The sequence below is a fragment of the Arachis hypogaea genome, chromosome 12 (genome assembly GCF_003086295.3).
Source record: "Arachis hypogaea cultivar Tifrunner chromosome 12, arahy.Tifrunner.gnm2.J5K5, whole genome shotgun sequence".
NCBI classification, from domain to species: domain Eukaryota; kingdom Viridiplantae; phylum Streptophyta; class Magnoliopsida; order Fabales; family Fabaceae; genus Arachis; species Arachis hypogaea.
The window spans coordinates 7,009,972-7,030,722 of NC_092047.1; the positions used below are offsets into that span (position 1 = coordinate 7,009,972).

The 20,751-nt window shown below is 31.4% G+C and overlaps 2 protein-coding genes and 1 non-coding gene across 20 annotated transcripts; 2 read left to right on the forward strand and 1 right to left on the reverse strand.

Annotated features, from left to right (window-relative positions):
• Positions 1-385: 385 nt before the first annotated feature.
• LOC112726623 (uncharacterized) lies at positions 386-16,507 on the forward strand. 18 transcript variants are annotated; one of them, XR_003165334.3, is made up of 11 exons: positions 389-669; positions 853-3,142; positions 9,799-11,579; positions 11,669-12,040; positions 12,137-13,361; positions 13,496-13,543; positions 13,680-13,770; positions 14,216-14,256; positions 14,359-14,453; positions 14,784-14,858; positions 15,798-16,507. XR_003165334.3 is itself a non-coding variant. In XM_029290535.2 (5 exons), the coding sequence occupies exons 3-5, from the start codon at positions 10,202-10,204 to the stop codon at positions 12,286-12,288; spliced, it is 1,902 nt and encodes a 633-aa protein (XP_029146368.1). In that variant the 5' UTR covers positions 389-669; positions 853-3,142; positions 9,799-10,201; the 3' UTR covers positions 12,289-13,489. The 18 variants fall into 18 exon arrangements, 1 of the variants encoding a protein (XP_029146368.1); XR_011868229.1 differs by lacking the exon at positions 14,216-14,256 and adding an exon at positions 14,623-14,689; XR_011868225.1 differs by lacking the exon at positions 14,216-14,256 and adding an exon at positions 14,949-15,040.
• A 670-nt stretch (positions 16,508-17,177) lies between these two features.
• On the forward strand, positions 17,178-17,262 carry TRNAM-CAU (transfer RNA methionine (anticodon CAU)). The gene is given in 2 exon segments: positions 17,178-17,215; positions 17,227-17,262. It is a non-coding gene; the product is annotated as a tRNA-Met (tRNA).
• Positions 17,263-17,352: 90 nt separating this feature from the next.
• LOC112726625 (uncharacterized) lies at positions 17,353-19,151 on the reverse strand. Its single transcript, XM_072210430.1, has 3 exons — positions 18,976-19,151; positions 17,933-18,106; positions 17,353-17,686 (listed from the first exon to the last, which is right to left on the reverse strand). Exons 1-3 carry the CDS (start codon positions 19,009-19,011, stop codon positions 17,417-17,419), a joined length of 480 nt encoding a protein of 159 aa, XP_072066531.1. The 5' UTR covers positions 19,012-19,151; the 3' UTR covers positions 17,353-17,416.
• Positions 19,152-20,751: the final 1,600 nt, after the last annotated feature.

A 20,751-nucleotide genomic window follows, 5' to 3' on the forward strand; every position in this document is an offset into this window, starting at 1 on the left:
ATTGTCTCTGCTTCCAGGTTTTGGTTTCAAAATTCTTTTAATTTCTATCGAATTCAATTAATTTTGTTTAGTTTAGTTTGATTTTAGTAATTAGTTTAGTTAGATTTGTTTTCTGATTAGTGAATTTTTAGGTTGTTAAAATAGGATTAGATTAGGTTTTGATTATGAATAGCTGAGAAATGTTTAGATTGTTAATCTGGATTGCTAAACATTGTTAATATGAGCTTGATGAATGCTATAGTTGTCTAGAACAGAAATTTAATTCAGTTAATGACTTCTTCTCTAGTAATGCTTCTTCTCGGTAGTTTTGCATTTGGAGTATTAGCAGAATTTTCATTTCGCTTATTTGATTATTTGATTTGTGTTTGTGATTTTGTGGCTGTGTGTATCCCATGAATGGTGAACTATTTTGCCTTTTTAGATTAGCTTCAAATGGATGCTCTGTGCTGTTTTTTTGGGCGTTAATCGTCAATCCAAACTGACTTTAAAATGAACATGCTAAAACAAATTGATAAAATAAGGCAAATAATAGGTGCTTCTACTTGGTGACTCATTTTTTTTTTCTTTGAACTTAAGAGCTCATGAGGAACCACGAAAAACTGGAAATGTAGTGAAAGAATGCTAATGTGTTTGTGTGATGTTGCAGCTGAAGAAACCAGGAGAAGATGAGTAGGATATATAGATATCTTATTCATTACTTTTAATTTCTTGCTACAATAATAATACATTATCATCAATCAATATTCAATTGGATACTAACTATATAGCTGTTTACTTAAGCAGCAATAGTCCACATGATCAAACCATCATTATCATCCTGTTTACTTAAGTTGTTGTTTTATTCTTTTTCAGTTTTCTCTTTTTTCTGAGACTTGGAGCAAAGGAGAGAAAGGGATAAGGGAGCAGAACAGAGAGAAAAACAGAGAGTAATAGTTGATGGACAGAACAGAACACAAGAGAAGAAGACAGTTATCTTCAATGGATTTTGTCATGCACCACCCTCCTTCACTTCCCTCCTCATCCAATAGTTAAGATATTATTTTCTTCCTCTTCTTCTTTTTTTATTATTATATATAAAATTAGTATGTTATGTGTTAAACTCAATATTAGTAAGAAGTTGAAGCTTTCAATCCCACTGATCCGGTTTTCCATTTGTATGGTCATATTAAGCAAAGGCAAACAAGAAAAAAATAATAATGCAAATTTAAACTTAGCATAAATGGCATGGAAAATCTGTTTCTTGATCTTATTTCCTTTAATTTGTAACAAAAAGTAGTAGTTAGCTTCAACACTAACACTAGCAATGACAAAATAGATATATATGAATTGAATTATTATTATGATGAAGATGTGGGAGAGATCTTGCTGCTTTATTTTCCTTTAGAAATAATCGTTGTTCAATTTTGAATATAAATACTGTATGTCAATCATGGCTTTCATGAAATGATCTGTATTATCATCTAGTTCTTTGTCATCTACAATAACATTTTGTGGTATTTCAAGTTCCACATTAAATTTCTGTCACGGATCATAGCGTGCAAGCACCTATAGATAACCATGAAACTTCAACTATAAAATTTTTACTACTATGAACATGAACAACTCAGATGAGCCAGTTATGCCCTGTAGCACTGATATTGTGTCTTTTTACTATCTCTGTCTGTTTTGATGATTGATGAGAATAAATATTTAGTTTCAGATTGTTGAGAATAAATCTGCTCTTAAAGAGTGTACTTTATTATATAGCCTTTAATCAACTCATAACTAGTGGTTCTGGCAGTTGGAGCCTTATAGCTCAACCTCTTTTCTAGACAAAAAAATAAATAAATCAAATGAGTAACTAGGAGGACAGATTTTTTGCCAAGAAAACCTGGGACTACTCAGGAAACATTTGAGAGGATAGATAGAAGTGATGCAATATGTTATTTGCTTCCGTTTTGCTTCATCAATCATTGTTTTAATTCAGATTTTTGTTGCTTGTCTACTTATTACCCTACCTTTATTTGATGATTCTGTTCCTTATCAATAGAAAGAAATTTTGTGTCAAGCCTATGGAGAAAGTGACAATCTTCTTAACTGTGATACATGCACTTATTCTTACCATCCCAAGTGTTTAGTTCCAGCAATTAAAGGTCCCATTCCAGACAGTGTAAGTGCTTATGCTTCATAATATATAATAACAGAATTTTGAGTAGTAGTGTTATTTGCGTAAGAAGGCAAAGCATGCAAAGAATGATGCAATTGCAGAGGCTGCAAACCTTAAAGGTTCTCATTTTTCTCTATTCATTACTCACTACTATTTGAAACTAATTTATATCCAAATTGGTTTCTTACCTATTCTAACCCGAATGAATTTTGAGAAGAAGTTTGGGCAGTCATCTATTTTTGTGACTTCAACTTTGATGGAAGATGGTGGTGTGCCTCAGACATACCTTATTGTGCATAACTAGCTATAAGCCATACACTTAATTTGTTTCATTGATTCAAGGATCTTCAAATGGAAGAGGGTAAAATCGACCACATTCCTCTTTCTGCTATCTTCTTCGTGAAAGGCTAATAACGGGCAGTGGAGAGAGAATCTAAAAAAATCAAGTTTATTTTACAATGAAAAAATCTAAAAAAAATTCTATTTTACTTTACTGACGGATTTACAAATAGATTTTCTCTCTGTATTCAGATTGTGGGATGATTTTCCAAGGTTCAAATTACAGACGGAAAATCTGTCAGAAAATCTGTTGCCAATTACCGACGTAAAATCCGTCGAAAAGTTTGCCGTTTCAGGGAAATGGAGGGGAGAATTTACCGAGGAAAAATCTGTCAGTAATTGATAAAAATCCGTCGGTAATTTTTCGATGGAAAAAAAATCTGTCGGTAAATAATTTCTGACGAGGCTTTTACAGAAGGACAAAATCTGTCGGTAATTTCGTCAGTAACTAAAAATCTGTCTGTAATAAAGAATAAATCTGTTTATAAATTTATCTGTATTAAGCAATTTTCTAGTTGTGACAGCCGTCGTCATCCTCCATGGACAGCAGCTGCACACACCAGACGTCGTCCTCCTCCACACATAGCAATACCTCCCTATACTTAACTACTCTCTGTCTGCATCATCAACTCCCCAAAAATGGAGCCTCCGAGTTAGGTTGGTTCTATTTCTAATTGTTGTTGATTATTCTTCTTTTATTTTTTCACTGTTGGTTTCTGCTATTTTTTTTTTAATTGTTAGTGATTTTTAGTTGTTGTTCTTCACTACTAGCGGCTGCTATTAGTATATTTTTTGGTTCTATTTATGAAGATTAAAAATTTTTTAATTCTATTTTGATGATTCTATGTTTCAAATGTTATGTTTATGATTTTTTATTCTGTTTTTATGATTTTATTTTCAAATTATGCAGTTTGATATTAGTTTAAGTGAGAATATTGATGACACAGAAAGTGTAACACCCTACCACACAGAGCTTTACGCTTAAGCCGTAAAGTAGAGGTGATGTGGTATTACGACCTCTAAAATAAAAGTATATATATAATAATATTGAAAATGATACAGTATACGAGAAGCCTTGAAAAACGGATAAAGCAAAAATCGTAAAAAAATAAAAGCGCAACACTCAGAAAACAGGATTACTTGTGTGCAAAGAAATCTAAGGTTTAAAAGCATAACTAAATAGAAAGTAGAAGTAGAGACTAGAGAGACAAGAAAACGATACACCAAGCTCCTAACTCAGCCTGCGAAGTTAAGGCAGACCAGAGAATATTTACATACAGTATATACATAATAAAAGCCCAAAAGAACATGTTTAAAAGCCCTAGTTCTCGATAAAACCTCTAAGAGGTACCAAAGATAAAGTGTTCATATATATATATATATATATAACAAAAGTAGGGCCTCAAAATGAACCACTTCGCCATAGAACTCTAGGCGCTTAGCGAGGTGCTGCTCGACCTATATCTGAAAAATAACAACAGAGTATGGGGTGAGAATCGGAGGTTCTCAGCATGGTAAAGGTGTCACGCACATAAGATATAAGGTCTTGGGAATGCTAGAGGCAATCCTAGAATGCCGACACTCAGGTTACAAATCTTAAATTACTAAACAGAAACCATAAAAGGTGGTCTTCTAAGGATATCTAAGCCTAGTTTAATCTTAACCTTAGCACTAAGTCTTTCCACCTTTCCTCCGTTCCTCCATCACCGGTGAGTTTGCAAAGACAGACAAACAGACAATTGCAAGCACAGGTAGGAGACAAGTAGTGCAAGTAGCAAATATAACAATTAACATATTGTAATCAATTAGGCATTCCCAATTAATGCATAGCAAGCAAAACAAATAATATGCACATGATGTATGCCTTTTCTACTGGCCGTGAGCTCACGCGTTGGTTAACTGCCAGAACCTGACACACCAGGTAGCTAATCCGGATACCGTCTCTCGACTGCGCATCTCCAGGAGGCACTAGATCGGGGGATCAGTGCCCTACCACCTTCTCTTGGAGGCATACACTAGAGGGAAATAAATCGGGGGATTAGTGCCCTACCACCTTCCCTTAGTGAGGCCGTGTTATACCGGTCGGAGGATTAGTGCCCTACCACCTTGCAGACAGAGAGAGAAAGAATATGAGGGAATATGTCGCGAGATTAGTGCCCTACCACCTTCCTCACATCCCACAAAATAATATCATCATCATGCTCATTCATTCGCAAGTTCAACGTTATAACCTCTTTACTTTATTCATAATCATTGCATAATCATATGGTACCATATCTACTTCAAGTATACACGTTTCCATATATAATTCATCACTTTCTCAGCTTACTTCGCCCCCAAGATGCCTCCATTTCCTAGCATCATCTAATTACTAGGCTTACTACTATGATTTATGACTGAACGCATGAAAATAGAGGTTTAGAAGTTTGAAATTAGGTTTAAAACTCAAAAACCTAGGTTTGCTGAAACAGGGGCCACGCGTACGTGTGGCCCACACGTACGCGTGGGCATGAAAAATTCTTACTCGCGTACGCGTGAATCCCAACCCGAAAGGGTTGGACGCGTCGCGAGAAGGTGATTGCGTACGCAAATCTCAGGTTACGCGTACGCATGGGGCCACGCGTACGCGTGGGCGTACGTTTTTCGAAAAATTTCACTAAGTCTGAAAAGGCTGCAGAATTTCAAACTTCAAACCCAAACTTCCAACGCGCATAACGTTTTCGTTTTAAATCATTTTCCTTCCGTTCTTCGAACAGCATAAACTTCATGAACTCAATTTTCATATAAAATAAGTTTGAAATCATTCGGGAGTCTGAAAGCCAAGTTATAACTCGCCGAAGTTCGTCTAAAAATCAATTTTCACAAAAACCTAAAACCTCAATTTTTTTATCAAGCCATCCTTCAAAAATCAACCTATCATGCCTAAATTAAGCACCAACTCAAGCAACATCACATCACGTCACTTCACATCCTTCCTCCACCCAATTAAACTCCAATTTAAATAACTCTAGTACATGAACTTCACACTTATATCAATAAGAACATCAGTAAATCATTGCCTATACAAATTCATTATTATCAATATGGCAATTATCATCGTAGCATCATTTAGCATTTCATTTTCCATAACCAATATCCAATAACAGTCGACCCTCAACCTAGTTCACAATTATCATCAAGGCACTAAATCATTCAACATACACATATATTCATTCTTATCCGATGATCATCTAGTCTAAGTTTTCACAAAACATTATATATTAAATACGTGAAACCTAAACCATACCTTGGCCGATTTCCATGTATTTTCCGAGACAACCTGCTAATGCACCGAACACAGCCCCAAAAAGTTCAAAATCACCAAAGCACAAGTATCCAACCTCCGTCAAGTTCCAAAGCTCACAATTCAAGCTCCAATATATACATATATACACTTAAATTCACATATATCACACACATATACCCAAATTCAATACCCAATACACCAATTCAAGAGATTAGCTAGAGTTTTAGTATCCTCACCTTACCCAAGCGTCGTATAAGCAAGAGTGAATATTTTCCTCAAGCTAATCGGATCCTAATACATCAAAGAGACAAAAACTCAACACCACTTACATAATTTCAAAAAATTGGGAGAAGGAGAGGATGAGTGTGATACAGTGGCTTACCTATGAAATTGTTCCGGTAGATTCGTAGAGCCCAACGCGGTGGTCACGTGGCCGTAAACGGTGCAGCGATTGGAGCTCAGAGCGAGAAGTTATATGGATTTAATCAAATCCAAGGGTTTTAGGTGAAGCAAAAGTGCTCTTCCCCCTTTGCTGAAATGTTTCAGTGTGCTTGCATGCAAAGGGAAGAAGAGTGAGCTGAAGCTCATTAAATGGAATGGGTTAGTTGGGCCCACGGGCCCGGTTTGGATTTAGTTTGACCGGTTCAGTTCTTTCGTCCCAATCTTGGGCCATATTTTTTGAAATTGGTGTCAAAATTTTCGTTTTAATTAGCTCTATCTTATTTTACTATAAAATTTACATTTCTAATTTCCTTTATTAAAATTAATTTATTTATTAATTATTTGCTAATTTTTCGGGATTTATAGAAAGAACAATAGGACCTGATATTTTTATGTCTTTGTAAAATTAAACATGTTATTTTGTTGCATTTTTTTTGAAAATATCATAAGACAAGTTATTAGGAGCGGATATATGTAGGATATTTTTTTTTAATTAATTGAAAAACCAAAAAATCAAACCAAATTAAACCAAACCAATTTCAATTAGTTTGGTTTGATTTTATTGGTCTCGACTGAAAAATCGAACCAAACCGAACCGAAGAATTAATATAACATTAGATTGGATGACTTTTTCTTAAATAATCGAACCAAACAACACCGCGAACACTCCTAAATAACTAATAGAAGCAGAAATAAAATTCTATTTATTAGTAGTATTTTTAATATTGTGATGGTACCAAGTTTTTGGTAATGGTATTTTGTTTTTCAATAATATTTGGGAGACAATAAAATCAGCTAAAATTATTTTATTTAGTATTTATTAATTATCAATAAATATTAAATAAAATAAATTTAGACTATTTTTTTGTCTTTCTAACATTACCGTTTATTTTTATTGTTTCTATTTTTCCCAAAAATATATATATACATATAAGATTTCTACTCCAATATATGTATATAGACAACAACAAAATAAATGTCTATTTTCTAGTGTTCTCACTCTTTTGTGAATTAATATATAATTCTTTTCAATTATTTGATTTATTGAAAAATTTTAAAAAAATCTAGTATATATTTTTTAATTATTTTTAAAATAAAACAACAAATAAATTCCTAAAAATTTACAATTTAATAGCTTATGAAGAAAAAAAAGTATTTATAAAGTCCTTCAAAAAAACAGATGTCGATATATTACCTCAAAATTAATCCTTATAATTAGGATATAAAATATCTTAATTTGAATTAACTTGTTCACATCTGTTATTATAGAAGACTTTATTAGTACATTTTATTAAAAATTAATCTACTTGAAATATAAATTTTAAAAAATTATTTATTATTTTACTCTTAGTTTTAAGAAATAATTAAGTGAAAGTTTATAGGCCAAAAGAGAATTTGCTAAGATCATAAATATTCAAAACACGAATAAAAGTTTTCTGAAGTAAGGAGTAGATTAATAAAATAAGAAAGCAATTTACTATCTTTTTATTAAGATAGTGAAATAGTGAATAGATTCATCCATGATAAAGTTTTAAAAAGATTAAAACCCTAACCTTTCCACCTTACCAATTTTTTATTTTAGAATTTTTTTTCTCAAAACATATTCCAACAAATTGTGAATTTGATAAAATTGAATAGTACATATTGATAAACTGTTCATGGTTGATTTCATCTAAACTTTTAATAATAAAAAATAATAAATTGTAAATTATGAATATATATTGTTCCTTAAATTTCAATTGTTAATCAACTTGGTTAATCTCTAAATTCTCACCTAACTAAATTAGTTTTAAAATTTTTCGATGTTAATCAAATTTGTTCATAACCAACTTTTTGTCCATATTATATTATTTTCACTCATTTGTAAAGACTTTTTCATATTTTTAATTGTTTTTGTTAGCCAAAATTTAGAAGTCTAATTTAATTGACTAATCCAAAGATATCCTCAACCCAAAATATTAAGAACTAATTCGCCCCAAATTTAAGTTCTATTTAAAGATCTACTGGTGGATAATAGGTTGTTACATAAGATGGAATTTGAATGTGATAATTGCATAAGTAGACAAATGAATTGACCATTCGACCAATCCAAGTTAGTTGATTTAAAAATTTATTTTAATTAAGTGAAAAATCCAAAATTTAGAAGTCTAATTTGATTTTTTTTTAAATAAAGTTTAGACTTTAGAAAGACTCTTAAAAAAAATTTTAGTTGGTTCTAAAAATCGGACCGAACCTGCCAATCGTATCGGTTCAACTGGGAACTGAAAGCTTTTGCGGTTTGGTTCAGCAAACGAAACCGTAAAGTTAGAAATTGCTTGAAAATCATTGAATCGGCCAAAAAGCGGCCTAACGAATCAAATCGGGACCCATCCGGTTTTTAAAAAACGATGTCGTTTGTTAGAAAAAGAAAGAAAAAAGCTCTATTATCGCTCTCAATTTCTCATTTTCTCTTCACTTCTCCCTCAAAAAGAACACAACTCTTCTTCTTTCCCCAAAAAGACCCTAGCCTCCTCCATCGTAGCTGCCGTTCTTCTCACTGCCGCGCGTCTGTCATGCCCATGGTTCTGAAAATCGGACCGGACCGGTCGGTTCAACCGAAAAAACTGGAAACCGGTTACCTAGCCGGTCCGGGTAACGTAGAAAATCGCCTGGCAAAAAACCGGTGAAAAAACCAGTCGAACCGATGGTTAACCGACGAACCGGAAGAACCGTCCGGTTTTTTGGCGGTTTAGTGGTTTGCAACTTCAATGCCAAACGACGTCGTTTTGGCTTAAAAAAAAAAAAAAAAAAAAAGAGAAAGGCGTACACGAACCTAACCCACTATGCCACTAACCCTAATCTGAGCTACCCTTTCTTCCCCTTTCCCCTAACCTAATCTGAGCATTCGGCGCCAGCCAATGCGCCAGCCTCCTTTCACCCACCAAGGGCACCATTACCACCCACAACCATCCACAGCAGCCGCGACCACCACCGGCCGAGCCCGCCTCCTCGTCGCCGAACGTCACCTAGCCCGCCTCCTCATTCGCCACCCACAACCATCCACAGCAGCTGCGACCACCACTGGCCGAGCCCGCCTCCTCGTCGCAGAACGTCACCTAGCCCACCTCCTCATTCGCCACCCACAACCATCCACAGTAGCCGCGACCACCACCGGCCGAGCCTGCGTCCTTCTGAATTCGGTAAGACTCTATTCTATGCTCGCCTTCTTGATTTTGGATTTTGATTTTCTGAGGTTCTGTGAGCTCGCCTGTTCTATGCTACCTTCTTGATTTATGTTTTTGATTTTTTGAGGTTATTTTGATTGCTGTTTTATTATTTTCATGATTGCTGTTTTTGATTTTGAACATGTTTTGCTGCTTCTGTTAGCTGCTTCATGAATCATGATGAATTTTTTTGCTACTTCTAATATGTTTGCTGTTTCATTATTTTCATCATTGCTGTTTTTCATTTTGAATATGTTTTGCTGCCTTCTGTTTGTTGCTTCATGATGAATATTTTTTTTGCTGCTTCTAATATGCTTGCTGTTTCATTATATTCATGGTTTTCTGAAGATGTTTTCTGGTCTTTGATTTTCTGATTGTTATAGATGGAACAATCACAAAGTAACCCATAGCCACAAGATAATGTTGTGCAAGATTCTCAAACTGGTTCATCCAGAGGTAAATCTGATCCAGCTTGGCAGTATTTTACAGTGAAGTATGACAAAAATAACAAGGCTCAATATACATGTATTTTCTGCTTGAATACTTACAATGGAGGGGGGATATATAGAATAAAATATCATCTTGCCAAAATCCTGGGCAAATTAAAGTTTGTAACAAAGTTTCTGAAGATGTTGAACTTCAATTCAAAAGGCTTTTGGAGGAAAACAAAAAAATAAGGCAGAAAAAAGAAAATATACAGCTGATTGTTATGATGTGGAAAGTGAAACACAAGCGGAAGAAGAGGGTGAAGCGCCTAATCCTGTACAACCTCCGGCTCCTGCAACAATGGGAGACAAAGGAAAGAGAAGAGCGATTGCTGCTACTCCAATTGGAAGTTATTTTAAGGAAAGGACTACGACAGGCTCTCAACCAACTTTGAAAAGTGTCTTGGCCAGTAAACAAGTTAAACACAAGGTTAAGTTGGGACTTGCAAGATGGATCATTGATGCACGGATTCCATTCAATGCAATTCAATCGCCTTACTTTCAACCTGCCTTGGACGGCGTTGCTGCAATTGGACCTGGTTTCAAGGGACCGTCGTATGATGAAATGAGAGTTCATTTGCTGGCCGGTCTTAAGAAGGAGTGTCAGTTGCTTGTTGAAGGTTATAGAAGCTCGTGGAAAAGGACTGGTTGTACACTGATGGCAGATGGCTGGACTGATCAAAGGCAGCGTACGTTAATTAATTTTCTAGTTTATTGTCCTGCTGGCATGTCATTTGTTAAGTCTGTTGATGCTTCTGATATGATAAAAACTGCCGATACCTTGTTTAAATTGTTTGCTGAGGTTATTGAGTGGGTTGGGTCTAGTAACATTGTGCATGTGGTTACTGATAATGCTGCGAATTATGTATCTGCTGGAAAACTCATTCATGAAAAGTATCCAAACATTTTTTGGTCTCCTTGTGCTGCTCATTGCATCAATCTTATCTTGAAAGACATAGCAAGTCTTCCTCACATAGCTGACCTTGCCTCTCGTGCTTCAAAAGTGATTGTCTTTGTTTACAATCATATGATTTTCTTGTCATGGCTTAGAAAAAGAAAAGAGTGGAAAGAAATTGTTCGACCAGGAGTAACACGTTTTGCTACTGTTTTCATTACTTTGAAAAGTATATATGATCATAAAGAAGACTTGCAATCATTGGTGATTGACAAATATTTCACTTCTCATAAATTATCCAAGAGTATCAATGGGAAGATGGTTAGTTCAATTATCTTGGATAGTAAGTTTTGGGAGGATTGTTTTACTACTGTTATGCTTGTTGGTCCTCTAATTAAGTTATTGAGACTTGTTGATGCTGATGAGAAACCTTCTCTGGGTATCGTGTATGCGGGCATGCAAAGAGCCAAAATTAATATCAAGACAATGTTTAGAAATAGGAAATATGCATACACACCTTATACAAATATCTTGAAAATGCGGTGGGATAAGCATTTGAAGCGTGACCTCCATGCAGTAGCATACTTTTTGAATTCAGATTTCTTCTATAGTGAGGGGTTTGTTGAGAAGGCAAATATCTTGAGGTCTTTGCTTGATTTATTTGATATTGAAACTCTTTGCGATGACTCGGTTGCCGCAATGCAAGAGATACAGTTGTATCGAGATCGAAAAGGAAGTTTTGGAAGGGAAAGTGCATTGAAAGCAATTAAGAGACTTGAACCTGGTAAGTATTTATATTTCTATGTTCAATTTACTTTGAATGTTTTTTAAATATTGAATGAAAATTGATGGTTGAATTTCATATCTTGGTAGGTGAATGGTGGAGGCTACACGGTGGGAGTGCTCCTAACTTGCAAAAAATGGCAATTCGTCTTCTTCATCAAACATCTTTATCATCCGGCTGCGAGAGGAACTGGAGCCTCTTTGAACAAATCCATTCAAAGAGGAGGAACCAATTAGAGCATCAAAGGCTAAGTGACATTGTTTATGTCACTTATAATCTACGCCTTCAATCTAGAATGCATCGCAAGAAGAAGAATTATGATCCAATTGACATTCAAAGCATTGACACAGTATATTTTTGGGTAATGCCGGATGAAGATGATCCTGAATTTACTCATGGAGACATCGAATGCATTGAAAATTTAATTTATACGGATAATGCTATGCCTTCATATCCTAAAGGTGATTGAAATAGCAAAACTTGTTTCATTTCCTCTCAATATCTGATGTAAAGTTGTAACTTTAATTTTTTCTTGGTTTTCTATTTTATTTTATTAGATGGAGGAGATGTGGAACTTGATGTGAATTTCCCTAATGTTGCTTATTCTTCAAATACAGCTTCTTTTGGTGGTACTTCTGATGATGGTGGCTTTGGATTACCTGTTTATGATGGAGATATTGGAACACTTAATGATAATTATGATTTTTAATGAGTTGCACCTTTGATTAGTTGAAAACTTGCTAGTAATTGTATCTTTTGAATGTAGAACATTATGGGTTTGTCATTATGTACGTTTTATTTTTTGTTTAGTTATAAACTTTGATGTTTGAAGTTGTTTGTGAACCTATAATATTAAGTAATGGATAATTTATTATGTAAAATATTAAATTTTATTAAGTTAGAAATTATTGAATTTATATACTTATGATTATTTTAAGTTTTTTAATAATTTTATTTAATATTTAATTAAACCGGTTGAATCCTGGTCGAACCAATGAACCATTAAATCAGTAACCTCACCGGTTTATTGACCGGTCCGGTTCTCGCAACCTTGGTCATGCCTAAGAGCTTCATCTGTTCGTCGTGCTCCAGTCCCTTTCCTCATTCCTCGGCTCCTCGTTTGTTCTTCTAACTGCTCAGTCGCGCTTTGTCTGCCATCCCTCATTGTGCTTGTCGTTGTCGTCCCTTGAAAGTAATAGCTGCTCATTCGTCGTGCTTCATCTTTTTTTTCAGCATCATATTGAAATATTGAATGATTAGCTTTAGCTCTTTTCACTGTTGTAATTTTTTGGTTTTTTATTTTTTCTTCAGAAATCATATTGAATAATGTTTTTTAATTATTTATTTATATTTTATTTATTATTTTATTATAAAATAATTATTTTGATTGAATCATAATTAGATTAATAAACCAATAACTAAAACAATTCGATAACCGGGTCCGGTATTCAAAATCTTAAATTGTTACCCTATTTTCCAAATGGATCGGATATATTCGTTTGGTTCTTCCCTAAACCCGTTACCCTTTTGTCTCTGTTTCCTACTTCACTGCTCAGCTGCAGAAAGAACACACAGGTTTCACAGATTCAGAAGTCAGAACACCGAAAATTTCAACCCAATAAAACAAAAATAAAACATTTTTAATCAACCTTTAGTTTTGATCGAATCAGTGATGCAACTTTTCTTGCAGCATCAATGGGTTATCAATGCGTTCGGTGTAGCTTCCCAATTAAATCATTCTATGTTCAGTATTCCCCCGACAACATTCGATTGATGAAATGCGTAAAGTTTTGCTTTTTCAATTACCCTTTTACGTTAATTACCTTTTTTCTCTTCATTTTCACTTCAATTACTTAGTATTAGTGAATTTGAATTTGTCAATTTTCATTTACCCCTTTTTTGGTTTTTCTATGTAGGAGAAATGCAAGGCTATTGCAGATGAATGTTTAGAGTGTGAAATCATGGTTTCTGATATCCCTTTATACTACTTGTTTCAAAGTTTAAATCTTTTTTTCCTTATTTTTTAGTTTTTTATATGATAGGAGCAAGGATTGCCCTGTTTTTCTTCCCCTTCACTATTTATTTATTTATTTTTTTCAGATTCCTATGATAGATTTGATGCTTCACAAGCAAAAAGGCTTATAGACATCTTCTGTACATTGTCTTCAATCAACAAACACTGAAGTTTGAGGTATTGTATGTACTATGTTGCTATGTAATAATAATAAACCCTAGTTATTATTATTATTATTATTATTATTATTATTATTATTATTATTATTATGGTTTCTTCTGTTGATGCTTGCTTTAGTAATTTCCTATGGTTGTTTTTACAGCAAATATTAAGTGCATTGGTCTTTGGATAATGATTTTTCATTTTCCCTTGGGAGATCATGTTTGATAATAAGAATTCTTAAGCATTTTGAATTTTGAGCTGCCTTTTTATAATCTAAAGGCTGTGTTAATTTGTGTTTAATAACAATGCATTTTGTAAATAAATATGCTGCTTCATACTACTTTCATAATTCACATTTTCTATCACTGAAGTTGGTCACTTGGTAATTTTTGCAAGCGGCTACACTGGAAATTGGCCATTATTTATTTTATTTTTGATGCATGCATTCATTTGTATGTAGAAGCAAGGAACTCATCTTCATTAGTATCAACATGTTGCAAGGTTCACACATATATATGCATTATGTCAAACCTTTCACTCAATTTGGTTGGTTTGAATTTTTATGCTATTTTTTTATGGAAGTTTTATGGTTTTCATTAGCAGGTGTTCATGGATGTCGTCTTTGGGAACTTTATGTTTCTTCTGACTTTGTTCTTTATGGTTAAGATATTTCTCAATGCATCAATCAGCATCTCCAGGTGTGTGTGTGTATATATATATATATAGGTTATCATTCATCCATTAAATTTTGGTTTCGGAGTCCCGTGTATCATGAATATTTAGAGTTTTGGCCATGATAAATATTGAATAAAATGTTCTCTACTTTTGGTTTTGAAATGAGAATCTGAATCTGATAAAATGATTCAGATGCACAAGTGATTTGCACAAAAAGCTAACAAGTTTCCAATTTAAATTTTGAAAGGATTGATTACTAGTAAGTTGATTCTTCAGTAAACATTCTATGCATACCAAATTTATACGTTAGTATCATCAATTTAACATCAGCATAAATGTATTCAACCATGCAGATTCAATGACCTTTTTGGTCACAAGTCACAATCATGATATCGTGTTACTTCAAGATTTTTCTTATTGCCATGATGGTAAGTTTCTTGTTCTATTTCTTTGTTAACACATTCCTATTCTTGTCTATGATGTGTTCTGAATTTGTCAAACATCTTTGTCCTTCCAAGTATGTATTTTCATGTAGGTCTGGAAATTTCTGACTTCTGCATCTTCATCATAGAATTATTTTGTTTATCATCTAGTGCCCTGGCATTGAACGGTTAGTAATCACCTAATCATGATGTTTTCTCATATAAAACAAGCCCCCCCCCCCCCCCCCCCCCCTTCCTTAAAGATGTTCCTTCAAATATATGTTAAGAAAGGTTTAACTTTAATACCTTGAATATAAGCATAAACATTAATAATAGCACACTAATCTAATCCATATAGGCGATTCCACCTAGTGAAAGGCTCGTATGTTTTAGTTTTTCATCTTTCTCTCGCATAGGTATCATGATGGGCTTGATTATGTTGCTTATATTGTCATATGTCGATTATTATTTGAGATGATTTATGCTGATTGCACGTATTTTGTGCGGGTGAAACTCAGGTGAAGTCGACTTTACGTGAAGTTGATATCTGAGAGCGTTAGATGAAAATTTAGTCAAATCAGTCAAATCATCTAATGGCTCTCAAGTATCAACTTTACGTAAAGTCGACTGCACCTGAGTTTCCACCATTTTGTGCACATAACTCCTAGAGATTAGTTGATAGTACATCGACACACTTACATTTGTAAAAGCATACATTAACCTCCGCTAAGATTTAAATTATTCTTGACTCATGACCGATGTATTTTATAAAATTTGACCCTATGTTTTTTTATGTGAATTTCAAAAACCATATGCTGAATTTACTGAAACAAAAGCGCTTATCGATTTCTTAGTTGCATTTCAACACTGCTGTGGAAAATGATGAATGAATATGAGAAACATTCTTGACAAGGAAAGCTGATAAACAATTTTTCTGTGATCCAGCGATGACCGAATCGAGTATGAGTCGATGTGTTTGGACCTGCTTTGGTGCATATGCTGTAAAGCTTTTTGTCACTCAAGTTCTAGATCTCAGATTTTTAGAGCAGTTGATAAAAGGGTGGATTCAAATATCCTCCTCTTCATTCTCTTCAGAACCTTCATGATCTTAATTTATATATTTGTGAAATGCTAATGTATTAATAGCAGAATTTTGAGATTAGAAAGTGTATATTCAATTATCATATACTTGTTAATAGAAATAGTTAGTTTTTCTAGGATATAAGAGATGGATGGATATGAAGTTGTGAACGCTGCCATATCTAAACTTTGTCCAAGATAATATCAATAAAACAAAGTTTTGACGCAGAAAGTGACATTTCAGCTTCTTTGCTGGTTGAGAGAAAAAGGTGGCTGGTTGTCTTTTTTGCTGTCATTTGGGCAGTTTGGCTAGAGAGGAATGATCGAGTTTTCAATAATCATGGCTCAGGAGTCGTGGAAATAATCAATAAGTCCTTCATGTTCTCTGACGAGTGGTTTGATAGTGCTCCCTTTGGTTATTGATGGTACTCTTCGAGTTGTTAGTAATGTTTGTAACTTGATATTTACTTATGATCTGAACTCTAGTTGCTCCACTTTGCTGTGTCGAACACATTTTAATTTAAAAAAAAAGTGATATTTTAGCAATAACATGAAAAACATTGAGCATTTATATATTTGATTCTTTTGAGGATTTGATTACTAATATGATGTATATGGGTTTTGTGCATATATATTTCTTAAAAATAAAAAACAATAACAACGTCTAATCATGTGAAACCCTTTGAGAGATTAACAAAAAGTTTCCAAAATTTATTTTACCGTAAATAATGAAATTTATAAATAAAATTAAATTTTCATAAGACTTTTTTTTTCCTTACTTGTCACTTGTAAATTAAACTTGCAAGTCGCAAAGACATCTTAATAGAAGAAATAGCTTTGATTTTTGGGTCTGCAATACAATAAAAGATCAACTAATTGTTGCTATTTTTATTTTGTCAAGCACAAGTCCTTTTCTAAATTTTCAAAAAAAGCATTTATAACTTTTTTTATTTATTGGGCCATTTGACAAAAAATACCCCTAAAGGTTGAAGAGGTAGTTTTAAACTTTAACTTGAAATAACAAATCCATTTTCTAATACCAACAAGAAAAAACCACACATACATTTTTACATCCCCAAAAATAAGAAACAAACATGTATCTTTATATTAAAGGAAAGGTCTAAAGGTGAACTTGCTTGTACGATTGAGTGATCAAAGTAAAATTTTCACACATGCATACAACTTGTACGGATAAAAGAAGAATGCAACAAGTTAGAAAATAAAACTTTGAAAATTACTCACAAAGGGGTGGTGGCGCAGTTGGCTAGCGCGTAGGTCTCATAGTTTTAGAGTTATCCTGAGGTCGAGAGTTCGAGCCTCTCTCACCCCACAATTAACATTTTAGATCTGATTTTGTTGAAGTATAACAACTACAACTTCGGGGTCAAATTTCTTGTCAAAAAAAGCTTGCTCAAAAACATCCTGTGAGTTGTCTATGTATATGAAAGAAATTTTTTTACATCTTTACTTCTACCTGTGTAAAGTCAATGGTGGCCGGAATCAACATAGAGTTGATCATCCCCTGCCAACACTGAATTTAAGAACTCGGCATGAGGGTCAGCATCGATGCTAGAAAACAGCGAATTCCAAAAACACTCGGTATTCATACCGGCATCTTGCCTCCACGTTGCTTCCATTGGAAGCAACGCGGCATTGTTTTCATTACCGGAATAGGCCACTGAAGATCGTTGTCCCGATGAGAGAATTTCATAGTCCATAGCTTGAGGTTGTTGCCACTCGGATGAAACACATGCCTGAAAATATATCTCGTAATGTTTGGTGACGAGATTCAAATTTTCTCGAGAAGATATATATAGGGTCAAACAATCACATTAGCTATACATTAAAATCGACAATTAAAATCAGTTACTAATACAAAATATATATTAAAATATATATTTTTAAAAATAAATTAAATAACACATGTATTTATATAAATACATAATAATTAATTTTAATATACAAATAATATTTTTGAGTATATTGATGTTTCCACTCACATTATCAGGAAGGATTGCATCTTCTGTAGTTGCTTGGGTAACACAGCCAGTAATTTCGCTGCATGGTTCATCTTCACATTTTACTTCCTCTTCGATTATGTTGCTTGCTTTTGTCTTGAGCTTCTTTTCCCTTTTCTCAGCATTCATTGTTACACGGCTCAACACGATGTTGCTCTGCGTACAAAAATTGTATCACCCAACGCAATGAATCAACAAGAGATTAAACCATAAGTGTGATAAATGACGAAATAAATTGGATTCAAACAAGTTAATTTGAAGATAAGTCACAAAAATAATTTTTTACTATAATTCTTTTGGTAATAAATTTTTTCAATTGATATTTTTAGGTATAATTTTATTCCGCTCAACATTTTTTTTTTATGTTTTTTCTTGGTTCAACTTAAAATACATAATAAAAACTTCTACTTTACAACAATAAATGAGAAAAAATTTAGAGGATTCATTTTCCATCTTTTTTTTTATATATTTTCTTTTCAGTTCTACTTAAAAAACTGTTTGACAAAAAATAACATTTTTTCACATTATTTAAAAAATAAATTGAAAAATTTTGTTTCCAAGTTGAATAACGAATGAAAAATTTTAAATTTTTTAAAGATAAAAAAATAACTAAAAAAATAATTAAATAATTATTTTTTTTTATAAATTTTGATGTGCAAATAGAATTTTTAAATTAATTACTCTTCTTGGTAGATGGAAACGCGTGAATCATTATTATACCATGTCATTAAATCAATGAATAAATGCAGCATGAATCCTCTTAAATTTTCTTTGTCAAATGTGTACAGGAGAGAAAAAAAGGTTATAGGAAAAAATGCATTTCTCTATGAACATAAATACTTAATGGTAATATTGTTATATGAACATATTGAAGACGGAACTAGATTAAATTTTAGGAAAGACTGAAGGAGCTAAAAATTTAATTTTATAATAACACAAAATAAAATAAAATTTTTAAAAAATACTAAACTAAAATTTATACATAATTTATATAAAAAAAAACATTAAAATTTAGAGGCCATTACCTTCCTTTTGTTGCATAAGGTTTCGCCCCTCAACATATCAATGGCTAGTTCCTCAGTCCAAAACTAATTTTAGAAAAAAATCTAAAATAAAAAATTAATAAATTAATATTTTAAATATAACTTTTAAAAATAATTTTCATTACAAAACAAAACTCAAACAAGAATAATTTATTATTTATCAATCTTTTAATTTTAGAAGTGATTAATTTTTAAATTCGCAACTTTCCCTCTCAAAGAACAAAACCCATCATCTACCATGTAAACTAAAAAATTTATCTAAAAAAATAGAGAGAAAATGAGTGAGAAAAGAATGAATGAAAGGAAAATAAATAAAATATAATATTTTTTTTTATTTAATTATCAAAAAAAATTTGTGTAGATTTTACTAAATTTTTGTTTTCATTACAAACAAAAAAACAAAAAAAATATTATATTTTTTTATATTTTTAATATTATCTTTAGTTATATTTATTATTACTAATTATTAATACAAATTTAATTTTAATATATTATTATAATAAAAATTTATATTTAAATATTATATATATTAAAAAATAATTTAAATAAAAAATATAAAATTATAATATTTTATAATATTAATAAGATATAATAAAATATAAATAAATAAAAATATTTATATTTTATTTTGTAATAAAAATATTAATATAATTTTATTTTATATTACTGTTATAATTTATTTATTATTCAAATAAAATTTTTTTATTTTATTTATTTATTTTTTATTCATTCAAACAATATACAAATAATTTTATTTTTTTTATCTAAGCAAAAAATTTGTTTAGATATAGAAAAAACCAAAAAATAGAATTATTTATATGTTATTTGGATAAAAAAAATAAAAAAATGTTTGAATAAAAAAAATAAAAAATCGTAATAGTATAAAATTACGTTAAAATTTTTATAATAAAATAAAATATAAATATTTTTATTTATTTATGTTTTATTTTATTTTATAAATATTATAAAATATTATAATTTTATATATTTGACTTAAATTATTTATTTAATACATATATAATATTTAAATATAAATTTTATTATAATAATATATTAAAACTATTAAAACTAAATTTATGTTAAAAATTATTAATAATAAAAAGACTATGGATAATATTATAAATATACAAAAAATAACTCTTTTTTTTTTACTTGTAATGAATGAAAATTTTTTTGGTAAGACACACGTTAACACTATGTTTGAATATAGAAAAGAAAATGAAAGAAAAAATATAAAAAAAATAATAAAAGAGAAAATAAAAGAAAAAATAGAGTTAATTTATGTGTTATTTAAATGAAAAAAAATAAAAAAATATTTTTTTATTTGGATAAAAAAATAAAAAAATTATAATAATATAAAATTAAATTAATTCTTATAATAAAATAAAATATAAATATTTTTATTTATATTTTATTGTATTTTATAAATATTATAAAATATTATAATTTTATATATTTAATTTAAATTATTTATTTAATACATATATAATGTTTAAATGTGAATTTCTATTATAATATATTAAAATTATCAAAACTAAATTTATATTGATAATTATTAATAATAATAGAATTATAAATAATATTATAAATATACTAAAAAATAACATTTTTTTTGTTTTCTTACCTGTAATGCACAATTTTTTTTTTGTGAAACCTATACAAAAATTTTCTCTTTTTATCAGTGAAACCTATACGAAAATTTTCTTTCTTTTTATTTTTTTAGCATCCAAATAAAGAAAAATAAAAATTTTCACTCAT